The sequence below is a fragment of the Photinus pyralis genome, unplaced genomic scaffold (assembly GCF_008802855.1).
Source record: "Photinus pyralis isolate 1611_PpyrPB1 unplaced genomic scaffold, Ppyr1.3 Ppyr1.4_LG5, whole genome shotgun sequence".
Lineage (NCBI taxonomy): Eukaryota > Metazoa > Arthropoda > Insecta > Coleoptera > Lampyridae > Photinus > Photinus pyralis.
The window spans coordinates 45,898,298-45,911,485 of NW_022170596.1; the positions used below are offsets into that span (position 1 = coordinate 45,898,298).

At 33.9% G+C, this 13,188-nt stretch overlaps 1 protein-coding gene across 8 annotated transcripts in view; it reads left to right on the top strand.

Annotated features, from left to right (window-relative positions):
• LOC116170580 (whirlin) overlaps positions 1–11,571 on the top strand; it is a 32,358-nt gene extending 20,787 nt beyond the window's left edge. For 2 of the 8 annotated variants that reach the window (XM_031487071.1, XM_031487073.1), the window contains 3 exons: positions 3,055–3,135; positions 7,614–7,880; positions 9,495–11,570. In XM_031487071.1, the coding sequence (XP_031342931.1) occupies positions 3,055–3,135; positions 7,614–7,880; positions 9,495–9,716 (570 nt within the window). In that variant the 3' untranslated portion in view covers positions 9,717–11,570. Of the gene's footprint in view, positions 1–3,054; positions 3,136–7,613; positions 7,881–9,494 lie in introns of all 8 variants that reach the window. The other 6 variants (XM_031487074.1, XM_031487075.1, XM_031487072.1 and 3 more) reach the window with 5 other exon arrangements.
• The last annotated feature ends 1,617 nt before the right edge of the window (positions 11,572–13,188 follow it).

Below are 13,188 nucleotides of genomic sequence, written 5' to 3' on the forward strand. Positions count from 1 at the left end.
GTTGAGTGGGTATTTAGAAATTAGAAGTAATAATGTAGTCGTTTATAAACAAATCAAACTAGCTTTATTTTGTTAGTAAGTAGGTACTATGCGATCAAAAATCAGTTGCTGTCGAGTCGCCTTTGAAATTTTTATTAAATGGAAAATCGTACTTAACTTGAACTTGCATTTCCAAAGGCGACTCGACAGCAACTCATTTTTGATTGCCCGTTAGTTACCTATAATACAATATCATACCTAATATGTAGTGTGAATTGCGTAAAGATTATTTGCATTACCTATATATACCGACCCGTTGCTAAAAAGAACAAGGAATGAACGCTCTCGTACCACGCTCTTGAGTGAATGAATGGGTAAAAACCAATTTTAAGAATGCCTGGAAATTAACTTAACAGGGTCACTCGATAATTAAACAAAAGAAGACTCAAAACAAAAGGTAAACAATTCATCATTAGAGAATATCTCGTTTGTCACTTTACATGACACTTGACTGTGAAAAATAGTCCTAAAAAGCATATAGTTGATTGAGAGTAATTGATTTAATTTTCTTTCGGATTCGATCTTTTAAATTAATTGATGAATGATACAGTAGATTGATGAATGATACAGATATACCGGGTGGTGCGTAGAGCGACGCAGCATGGGGATTTCAATGGTAATTTCTTTATAGCCAATTCCTAGCTCCCCTAATTATTTTAGAGCAAAAGTCTAAATACGTTTTTTTAGAGAAAAAAATACTGCATCTGTTCATACGATTACTTATAATTTTCAGTTCTTCAAAACCATAGAAATCCGCAAAATAAAAAATTACATTTTTATAAATCAGTAATGCTTTGGAATCTTTTAACAAACTACTGCAAGCGCAGCACATCTAAGTTATGGTTGTTTTTGACGTCGAACGATTTTCATATTTAATTCTGTTTCAACTAACCGACGCACAGTGTGTTATTTTCATAATCTAGCGGGACAAAATTACTAAAGCCAGATTGTTATATCATTTATAGATTTTTATTATTTGTTATTGAATCGTGCTATGTAGTACCTACATGGGTTTAGGGGAAATTTAACACTTTTAAGTTCGAAACTGTATCTCAATCGCCATCGAGATCTTTTCCAGATTCCATGTTTCGAGGATATTCTTCTCTTGTCTTTTGGTTTTGGTGCTGGAGTCTGCAAACCTTTTTTCGGCTGTGTTACTAAGTAGGTTCAGGTAGTGAAATCCCTTTGACAGCATCAGTAACAATAGTGGAGAGTAATATGATTTCTTCTAATCACGAACAATTTCTTTCAAAAAAAAGTTGTCGATGTTTTATCGATTTTGACCATTTTTTTCTAGTGTGGTAAACTTATCGAATTTTTGTTTTTAACATTTCTTCCGAATTAAAGGGATGGAAACGAAATTGACGTGTAGGTACAGCATTGACGGATTTTAAGTCATTATACGAAAGGGGCAGAGAGGCCGAGAGGGGCGGATCCTAAAATGTTTGTTTGGATTCGTAATATAATCAATCATGTCGATCCGCATTGATAATGTTTTTAAACTATTAGAAAAATCAATCAACCACCAAAAAATACACAAAGGGTATCTATAATAACGTAATGCCCTCTCGGGGAAATGACGAAATGTGTCTTGCCCTCTTGGAGAAATGACAAAATGTGATAACAATATTCGATCATACCCCAGAAACAATAAGGAATTGTGTTTTTTATATAGGTACTTACTTCTTTATATTAGAAAATTTATATTAGAATTATATTAGAAAAAAATTATAGTAGGTACCTACCTATTATGAATTTAGCTTTTGACAAATTTTCACGAAATCTGTTTGCTGTAGGTACTTAGCAGAAATAATCTATCAATTTGATTCTCATAAGTTTAGTACTTTCCGATTAGTGGAAGAGCAGAGCATGCTTCCATTCTTGACTGAACTCCGCCCTTAGGCAGTTACTTTTAGCATACATACAGGGAGTCAATTTTAAAACTTGCATTAGACCATATTTTCCAAACTAAAGAAGATATTGAAAATCGCGCAAAACCGTTTCGAGGGTATCGAGGGGGAACCAGAATGACGTTACGAGTGACAACCCCCCACCCCTCTTCAAAAATCCTAAATGGCAACCCCTTACTTGTGACACATCGTTGGAAAGCTACTGAAAAATGCTTTGCAGTGATACCAATAAAGTCAATATTAATTAAGACAATTTAACAAAAATTTAATAATTAACAAAAAAAACTAAATGTTGACATTGAGGGATTTATGGCAAATTGGCACTTTTGTATAGAATTTAATAAGCTGTCATATATTGTAAATTAATATACGGGACGTTTCATATAACAACATTGGATTTTTATTATTATTTGAAATGTGCGATGTTGTTTTGGTTTTTTATTTACAGATTTGGATTCAGTAGACAAAATTCCACGATTTTAATTTTTAGATGCACTTTTACTTTCAAAAAATAAAAGGTGCATTTTTTGCGCTCATGATATATGTCTGTCTGAGTGACAGAGGCTTCGAAACTACACCACTTACATACTTGGTATTGGTGTCATTCGATAAAAAACTAAAAATTATTTCATATTTGTGTTCTCGTTAAGGCATGAAATGTCCATAAAGGCTATTAAAATAGAAAAAACAAATTTGAAAGTGCACTCTTCGCCTGTTGCTCACACGCGGCTTAACGAATTTTTTTAGATAATCCGTGAATTTTAAGTGAGATTTTGGATTGGGAAAAATTTTATGTGAAGGCATAAATTTAATGGAATCAAATTCTGCGTGCATTATTATTAATAAAATTATTAATATATCGACATTCCTATTTCAGACATGATTACTGAACAATTGAGATAAATACCACTTACGTACTTGGATTTGTTTTGGTATCGAGTGACTCTTCATTTAAAACCTACATCCATTTATTACAATCTTAACGTATTCTTTTCGTACAATATAAGACATTTATAATGAAATGGTACCACACTAATCGCGATAAGTTGGTTCGGTGGTACCCAACATATGAGGAGAACAGGTGAATGAAAGAAGTGTGTTGCAGAGCGGGTACCTGGGCGGACTTCGTTCAAGCTTGGGCGGGTGGACGCAGAAAGTCAAGTCTTGGTACTGGGGCAGACCTCTTGTAAGTTCTTAGCCCCTCACAGCACATATAGCATGCGGCATTTAGATAATATAATATGCACACTTGTTTTTCTATTATGCAGTTTTTTATTTTTCCAGTTGTATACTCGCATTGTCTTAACACGCCAACAACTTCTTGCAATAAGTGGCGCCGATATTTTTTAATTTTTCCTTTCCTTCTTTATCAGAATCGACTAAAAAATTTTGCCTTTTATCACGGCTAGCGGAAATTATTCTCATTTTTAAAATGATTTGACGAACGTAGATTAACCCTAATTAGTCATTTTATTTATTAATCACAGGCTTTCACATTCTCACACTTAAATTTAGCTTATAGGTAGGTAGGTACTTATCTACATTTTACTATATATACCGTATACAGCATATAAAATAACTGTTTGCCTTATATTAAGTTTTTGTATTTTATTTTAGTACCTACTCTTGTCGAATTTTACTTTTATCCACATAAATTGTGATGAATGTGAACTGGTTCCTACATATACCTATTACTGCAAACGTAATCCCTACGTTATGCAACACATCATACGACTGTAACTATTATACCTACATCCATTGATTTTAGTATACAAAACCGATGGCAGTTGTACCGCACCCGGGATCTCCAAGCAAGTTACTCTGAGCTCAGGACGACCTACGAAAATTGCGCCCCATACATCCCCAGCAAACTAACACATTGGGGGGTTTGGGTTATAATGAAAACAGATATGTACACAGGACAACGTGTCTTTACATCCCTCAAATTTACTACATCAATATAATAGATTTCTAAGGAGGTTCCTTTTTCTATCGATCCTAACATTGCGTGACTCCTCTCCCAAGCTCCTACGGTAAGGCATATTGTCAATAAACAATAACAAGTAAAAAGTAAATTCTAAGATTTGCAAATTCGTCTAGTTTTCACTTTTCAGCACATGTAGCTTTCAGATGGCTACGCATTCTGTTGATTTCACAGATGATGTCGTCGGTAAAAAGTTTGGTGTATTTTTCAGTAAAAGTGGTAGCATTTGAATACTGTTTCTTCCTCCATAAGTAGAAGAATTCTGGATTGGACGATTACGAGTAATGATGCCATTTTCTCCATGGACCGAAATCTGCGATCTATCTTTTTATAGATTCTATAATAATCTGTCTAGAGATTCTAACGCGTATTTCTCTTAAGCTCTTTTTTCAAGGATAAACTTCTTCGGTCCAGCGCAATTTTCCGATAAAATAATTGAGGGATTACGAACCAGTGGCGCCCCAGAAGTGACGGCACGCGGGACACCCCCCACCCCCTCCCAAACCCACACTTCATTTAACATTGTAAATAAATGTTATCTGTTCCAAAAATTTGACAATGATTGAATGATATTGATAACAAATGCAAAACGCGAAAAAATTCCACTGTATTTTCCGGTATTCGATCATTTTATTATCCCTTGGCGTCAGTTCTCTGGAAATAGCTACCTATATATGGATTTATATGCATTGTGAATGTATACAAATGAGCTAAAGTGTCTCGTACCGTTTACTATGCTCCTCGCACTGCCCTTCGCCCTGCTGACTATATGCATTTTTAGTATAGCTAATTACATCTCTTTCTTAAAAAGAGATACGTCCTTGTCGTCTTGGCTAACGGAGATGACGGATGACATCTATTCGTCATTAAAAAAAATAAGAATGACGCTTCGCCCGATTATATGGCCAGTCACTCGCGCTCTACGAGTAAATACTCGTAGCTCGCGCTCGTAATTGCCGATCCTTTGACTTGCGCCCAAAAAACCGACAAAACGTGGAGCGGTTGGCAGAACGAGGGGCTTTGCGAGTTTATTCATTGTTTGCGAGTGATGTTGCCACACTTATAATAATATGGGGCAATTGTTCTTCAGCAAATAGAATCTTTATTCTTCAAAAAAAAGTTTTAACAATCTTAAATCAAGTACGAGTATATAATCCCATTGGGGCAATTGTTCTTCAGCATATGCTGCTGCAAACTTTTGTTTGTTAAAAGTAATATACTAACAATGCCTAGCTGTTACATTCTCGAAACCTTACTCTTTGCACGCAGAAATGTTGATAGGTGGATTACACATAGTCAAATTTATAAGTATGGAACCAGAAGTAGGTAGTAACACCGTGATACTTCCACCGAGACGACTTGTAAAATCTCATAAAAGTTATGGCCTTGTTGCTGTTAAACTTTACATTACAACTGATACCTACTTACACAAACTTATATTACCTACATTTAAAAAAAGGTTAAAAAAATGTTAATGAAACATGCTTTTTATTCTGTCCAAGAATTTGAAAAGTTAGATCTAAAACTGTCTTAGCCTTTGTTTGTATATTTTTTTGTACTGACGTGATAAAAAAAGACTTTGTATGTTTCATTATTGAATAAACATTATCATTATCACTAAGTTTCTGCCTTCTCGTCAGATTCGCGGTATCCCGAGCGGGAATGAGGCGCGAATCAGTTTCGCACCGTCTAACTAAACGCTCCTAAACTCTTATTGCTCTGAAACCATGTTAACATTTCACTCTTTTTTTGTCTTTCCTATAAATCATTGTGTTAAAAAATCATTATTTGATGCTAATAATAATAAAGACTAATAATACATTTATTAAGTTACTGTTTCCATAGCCGACTATATTTTTATTTAAAAAAATACGTGTACAAACTTGGTTGCTTATTAATTATAATAGGCATCTATTCCATGCATTGACATTCTTTTTTTAAGCTTACATAGCCCATTTGTATACATTTTAAGAAAAATTCTCTCCACACTAGAATTTACCTCTCAGTTATTAGTTAGCAACAGCCCTCTAGGTACTGGGTTAGGTATTACTTCGGAAGGAAAAAGTACGTACGGGGATTGATAAGGTAAAAGTAAGAAGTTGTTGGCACAATTTAATGGAGACTTGTAATAAGGGCCACTTTAAAATTGCTAATTGGGATGGTGTCAAAGAATAAAACGATACAAGATATACGCACACTTCAGTGTGTATCTACAATAGCAGTTTTTCCTGTATGTTGTTTATTAGTAGTGTTTGTGCATTTGTGCTATTTTTATTTTAGTATTAACACAAAAACCCAGTTGAGTCAATTTTCTGCGTTTTTCGCTGGAATTAACGGTTTCACACGATTTGATTATTCTTTTGGTATCAAGATTCAACTTTCACCGTCCACACTGCATGGGGCATGAATTTTCAGCATATTGTATAGATCCAGCACTATAACAGAATTGCACCTTTTATAAACACAACAATAATCACTAACTCAAACTCCTCTTCTTAGTCTTAGTAGTCACATACACGCTTTCGTCAGGGGGATAGGTATTTTACCGGTGCGCATAATAATAAATATGAATCTGAGGTGAATATTAGACCTTATTAGTATTTTATTAGAAATACCAATGTTTTTCTATCTTAAATAGAAAGAGCAATGGAAGGGAAATAATAAAATTCAATATTTTTCAGGGTTGTACAATACTATAGTTATACTAAAAACATTAATGAATGCTAAATAAAGAAATTATTATCTGCATACAAATTACAGTTAAATAGAGTGTCTCGCTCTTGTCGTCTCATAAGGCTGTGGAACGTCCCAATTTGCTTTTCTTCCTAAGAGCAACCCGAAATTGTCGAGAACAGAGAAGAATTTTTTTAATTTCCAGAATCGCGAGGGACGACGATAGTTTTTCCAAAAGAAAACGAAAATCAATCGACTGTATAGGGGTTCGTCTTGGGCTCGAGGAATTTTTGACAAATTAACTATCGATCAGCCGGAGTGGTGTTGATTGTGACCTAGGGGAATTGCATTTTCAAAATTTTAATACTTTCGGCTCCGACACGATGTCGTGGTAATTTGGCACCAGGTGGATGTAGCACCTATTGAAGTGCACCTCCTTCTGATTTCTGAAAATCGACCGCGAAGCTTTTTTGAACTTTATCAATGTAAATAATCTTTTAATTGATGTCACCAAAAAATCCTCAACCTGTAAATGGTATGTAAACTACTATATTGTTGCCAAGTGTCAGTAGAGCAATACTATAGCAATTTTCAGAATTAAACAAAATCTTTATTTCCTGTCACTGTGACTCTTTTTAATTACGGTTGGCACTAAAAGTTTGTATGCTACAAGTAAGTAAAGTAACTTGTTCAAACTCACCTCTTACTCGCCTCCCTCGCTCGGTTCATAATTTCAGGCTGTTTGCTAAAGCATCACTTTATACCTAGATGGGATACATATGTAACTATTCATAAATTTTGTCTGAATTCATTAGATGTACTTGAGATGTTGAATCTCAGCCCTTATTTAATTAAGAACGTATTGGTCGTAATTTAGTAGGCGTGCCGTTTTAGATGAACTGCGTAGAATAGAATTGTCGTAGTTGGTAAGGTCGTTGTTTTTCGGCATGACGTTCAATCACCACTTGCACATTTCGTTGACTAAAGTAACGCATTAATCCTTGCAGGAATTGGCTCACAAGCTGTCCAGAAGCTTCGACATGAAAGACGGACAAAATCTTATTGAGAGTGAAGGTGGAATGCGAAGGCATCAGTCAATGCAAAGATTATCTAGAGACGGTATTTCGGGAGGTGGAGATGATAGTCCTAATGTGGTAACCGATGAAGGGGGTAATCTTAGGATAACGGTTAAAAAAACCAAACCAATTTTGGGAATAGCAATAGAAGGCGGTGCTAACACTAAACATCCACTCCCAAGAATTATTAACATAAACGTGAGTTATTTCACACATATGATAATGTCACTCTTTTACTTAGTTTACGTGAATGCATTAGTCTCCGGTGACAAACGATTTCCTTTAAGATATGTATTTTTATATACGTACGTTATACAGTCTGATTTTGGAGTCACAGCGGGTAATCTCGGCTACTGTTAGAGATATGACAAAATGTTATAGAAGACAAGTTGTTCTACATTTAATTTTGTATTAGCTGTTATAACCAAAGAAACAATTGAAAATCAAATACATTAGGCGCAGCAAATAGGTAATTCAAAATTTTATTACATATTCTGTAAAAAATTCTCTTTCCAACAATATACCAATGTCATAGTATCTAATTAATTAAAAAAATAAATCAATAATTAAACTACAAATGCATGCTTACGCGTATATTAGAAAAAGTAGACAAGGAAAAAAATTATTTGTCAGCTTCCAGTTGAACAATGGTCCTTAATACTCCACTTATGTTGGTCCTTTTCAATACTATGTTATTTCTTCACGTTTTTTAACGCTTTCATCAAATTCTTTGTGTACTGACAAAATCCTGATGATGTTGATTGGTCTGTCTGCCTGTACTCTCATTTTCGGCTGAACCAATTCGAACAAAATTTGTTACACATATTATAAAAGGGCAGAATGACGCATACGCAAGTGTGCGGGTATTTGTGCTAGCCACAGAAATTTTTTTTCTTTGTCTTTAATTCTAATTTTTTGCTAGAGCTCATTATTTGCCTTTTCCAATTTTGGTTTAAGCTCTCGTTATGGATGTTTGACACCTCAAATCATTACTTATCTCATTTCCTCGTTCCTTTGTCTAATCGCTTGTAAGATGTGGTCCATATACACTGTATCCAAGATAAGGATGTCTATCGTGGCGATCTCCGAAACCATAGAAGATACAACGATTGTCAAATTAGAGAAAAGTTGCGCAATTAAACAAAATAAAAAACACTTTCTCATTGCCACTTTTTGAGTTCAACAAGACACCGTTGAGAGATTTGCAATACAACATTTCGTTTCGGCGAAATCATCATCAACTTTATATGGTCCGTAAAGAAAGTACACACAGTATCAAGTAGCATTTTTTATTACGAATATCACAATATATGGTGCACAACCACACACACCCTCCCACACACACACACAAAAAACAAAAGTTAGAAACTGTTGGTTTCAACAGGATGGTGCAACCGCGCACAACGCCCTATTCATGCGAGAATACCTAACAGACAAATTTTGCACTTGATGATAGGTATTCTCGCCTGATGAGGATGTTTGAGTGCAGGTGTACTCCGCAATTTAGGTTTTTCTGACATATCTTTGGAAGTAATTGATATTATCTGGTTTTCTTTACAGAATGATAACAGGTCTTTAATTGCGCATCTTTCCTCTAATTAGACCATCGTGGTTTCAGAGATCCCCACGATAGACGCCCTTATAGACACAGTGTATAGTCTCGGGCTTTTGTTGTTGTCTTTCTATCACCTGTGTAACACTGTAAAAGTTCCAAATGGAATTGCACTCTTTGCGTACACAACAACACAGCCAGAGCAAAATTTGAATTTTCGTGTTGGTATTAGACAATAAAACAATGTATAATTTTTACAGGAGAATGGCGCTGCTTACAGTGCAGGTGGATTGGAAGTGGGTCAACTAATCTTGCAAGTAGATGGTACACGGGTTGAAGGTTTACAACATCAAGACGTTGCGCGCTTAATAGCAGAATCATTTGCAAGAAGAGATCGAGAAGAAATTGAATTTTTAGTGGTAGAGGCTAAAAAAAGTAATATGGAGCCTAAACCGACCGCTCTTATATTTCTAGAAGCTTAACATTTGCTCAGCCTCCCCCCTAGTGATCCTCCAGGACCAAACGAAGGATCTGGAAATGTCACCGACTAATACTTACACCGACACATATCAAAACATTAGCGGCTTTTTTAGGAAGCGCACATCTAGGAAAGCAAATAGGTGGGTCGCTTTTGTAATTTTTTCTTTAAAGAAAAATTCAAGAGCAACTCGGGATAGATTTTATATAATATGCATTTAAACCATTGTAATAATAACCATGTTCATTAAAACTTAATTGTTGTGTACAGTTTTCGTATATTAAAAGGCTTTATATGTGTACATAAATGGTTGTTTGCATATTATACATGTGGGTAATTCAATATTTGATCAAATCGGTGACCCGAATTAGTGCAAATCTAGAGGGCGAGGCAATTATTACAAAACCTAATAGAATAAAAGTCAAACATGTAAATATACAACAAGTAATAATATTATAGGTATATACTATATATTTTGAACCTACAAACAAGACGTATTTTCAAACCTTTTATACCTATAGATATACATAGATACAGCATACACATAAATATCTTGCGTCAATGGCGATTAATCTTCCTCTACAAAATACCAAAGAACAAGACTGAAACGAATTAATAGAACCTTACTGCTAACAAATACCTGCAGACATGTGACTAATTAAATTAGAAAACATTCAAATTAACTGTCACTATTAATTTGTTTCGGTTTAACAAGAGCCATTATGGAATATACAAATAGTAGATGTGCCAAAATGTCTCTACGTCTATAAAATAAGAAAAAAAAACAACAAAAACAAAAAGTGAGCCCGCTTTCAATCAGGGATTGTTTAAAACGATCCTATTTATGTTCGAATATGCCTTCACTGCAATGCAATTTGCTATGCACTGTTTTAATATGTAAGCTAAGCTAATAAATAATAGGTTGTTATTTTTCAATCATGTGTGATAATTTAATATTTTCGCCTATAAGCCTATAATCACTAGTGAATATTAGAGCTTAAATCACTTTAACCTACCATATTAATATTATTGTATATATCAGGGAACCATCCTGTATGTATGTAGTTGTTAACGAACTAAAAAGCAATGTTCTTACGCTTGTGAAATATGAAAAGGGAATTGCGCAACTTATAATTTAAGGAGAGGTGAGGTGCTTGCGATTCCACTTTTATTGTTTTTTTTCTAAGCTATTTTGATTAAGTGTCATTGTAAAGAGGGCCGGAGATTTTTTTTAAATATTAGTATTGAACCTTCAAGGGAGTCAAGGCAATAAAGTAGGTATGTGTCTAATTTTTTGCGCAAATAATATCTTATTTGGATAAAACTACCTCAGTTAAAAATTCTCCGGTAACTCCTATAAATCTCTGCTGTTAAAGCTAAATCAGGGATGCAAGACAAATCGTTTCGCTGATCACTTAGATGAATAAGTTGTTATTGTTAAGGAGATATTTTTAAAAGTTTTGTGTAAGGTACTGGAGTGCCAAAATAGTTACTAAAATTTTATCATTAATTAAATTGTGCATAGATACCAAAAAGCTAAGCTTACCATACGGATGCACATTGACTAAAACATTATATATCTGAATAATGTTAAATTTGGTTGTTGATTATTTCTAAGATTGTAAAGTATTATATATTTGTAAATATTCGGTACTTGTCACAAATACTCATAATTCAACCCATATACGATATGTGCATATAGAAATATATAAAATTTGTGCATTTGCTTTATTGAAAGGTAATGCCGTTAGAGACTGCTATAGGTTTTTTTAAATATTCTTTTAAAAAAGTTAAGCAAATGTCGCAAATGCAAAAATTCCATATTGTTTTACACCATTCATATGCAATTTTAATACAATGATATGCAATAAATTTGGAGTATTTAATATTACCTACATCCCACAGTATATCCAAAATATGATGATTGGTCATCCCAAGTGATTAAACCTTTGTATAAAAAAAACGATCTATTTCGTGCTTCCTTCAAAGTTTCAATTTACGAAAGAAATTTTAAAGATGTTAATGAATACGGATATTTGGTCTTGCTGAACAGCAATGAATCTGTTTTTTACCTATGTACCTAGGAGGTGGTCTGTAAAACTTAAGAAATATTGGTTCTTTTACTACTTAATATAAATACCATTAATCCATGTAAATTAGATTTACTTCAAACTGAAATTTGTAAGTAATAACCTGAATTTGTAGTGCTTAATTGAAATTGGTGTAGAGTTAAATGTCTTAGAGAATTGTGTTATTGATGGAGACGAACTAGTTAATTCTTATTATAGAAAATTTCATGCTTGCAGTGGTGTGGCCCTAAAATCTATGAAACTCCATCAATTGACTTAAACGAGTATTGTGTTGAAAAACACTTTAAAATCTGCACTGTTTCGTTTAAAGTAAGTAATAAGAATTACAATCTTGCACTTCTAAATTGTTATAGGTCTTCTTCTGGTGATGAAATCATTTATTTTAACAACTTATTAATATGTGTTCGCAAAAATATTTACAACAACGAATAATTTTATGTGCGGTAATTTCAAATTCGAAAGATGTAAAAATAAATCTTTTAAAACATGCAATTTGTTGCCCGGTTATAGGTAATTGTAATCCGATAATAAATTGGCCCACACGAATCTCAAGTACATTCTCGGCTATAATTTTTATAAATTTTTCTAATGAAGGAACGTGTTGTGACGATACAACTTTTGTTTTTCAAATGCAATGCCTATGTTTTTTTATAATATTAGGAAAGCTGTACAACAACATAAAATATACATATTGTTGATATACAAAAAAATAGAGAAATTCGTTACTCAATATTTACAAAATTTATGGCATGCAATGTGCTGTCAGGATGCACGGTGCCTGCTGCATTACACGAGAAGATCGTATCGTGGTGGTGCAAAAGTAAATCTTAATAACGAAATGTATGATATGACACAATTTATCATTCAATTTCTAGCGCACTCGTACAACTGTACATCAACTCGCCGACATTCCCTTACGTTGATTATGCTCTAAAACAGCCTTACTATTTGTGGCATAATTGCACTGACCACAAAATAAACATTCGGTACTTTTCGATGTGTAGTGCTTTAATAAATAACAATTTCAATTTTTCTTACTATTTGTGGAATACCAAATCGCACAGAGTGCCCGTAACATCCGTCAATGTGAATATGCCGCTTTAAGATATGCTTGTCTTGAGTAGCCCAATTAAACTGTTCACAAATCAAATGTTTGAGAAGGTTGTAAGTGTATTAATACGTGACGCTTTAAGCGAACGCTTAATTGTAGCGTAATTACACTGATAACAGTGGTATAAAGTTATTCAAAGGGAAGAGTGTCAGAGCATGACGTATAGCACATCTCCTAGTTTTTGTTGTGTAATTGCACTGTTCACAAATAAAAACTTTGGAAATATTATGCTGTAAGTATAGACGACGATTTCTTAAATTATCCTTATTGTTGGT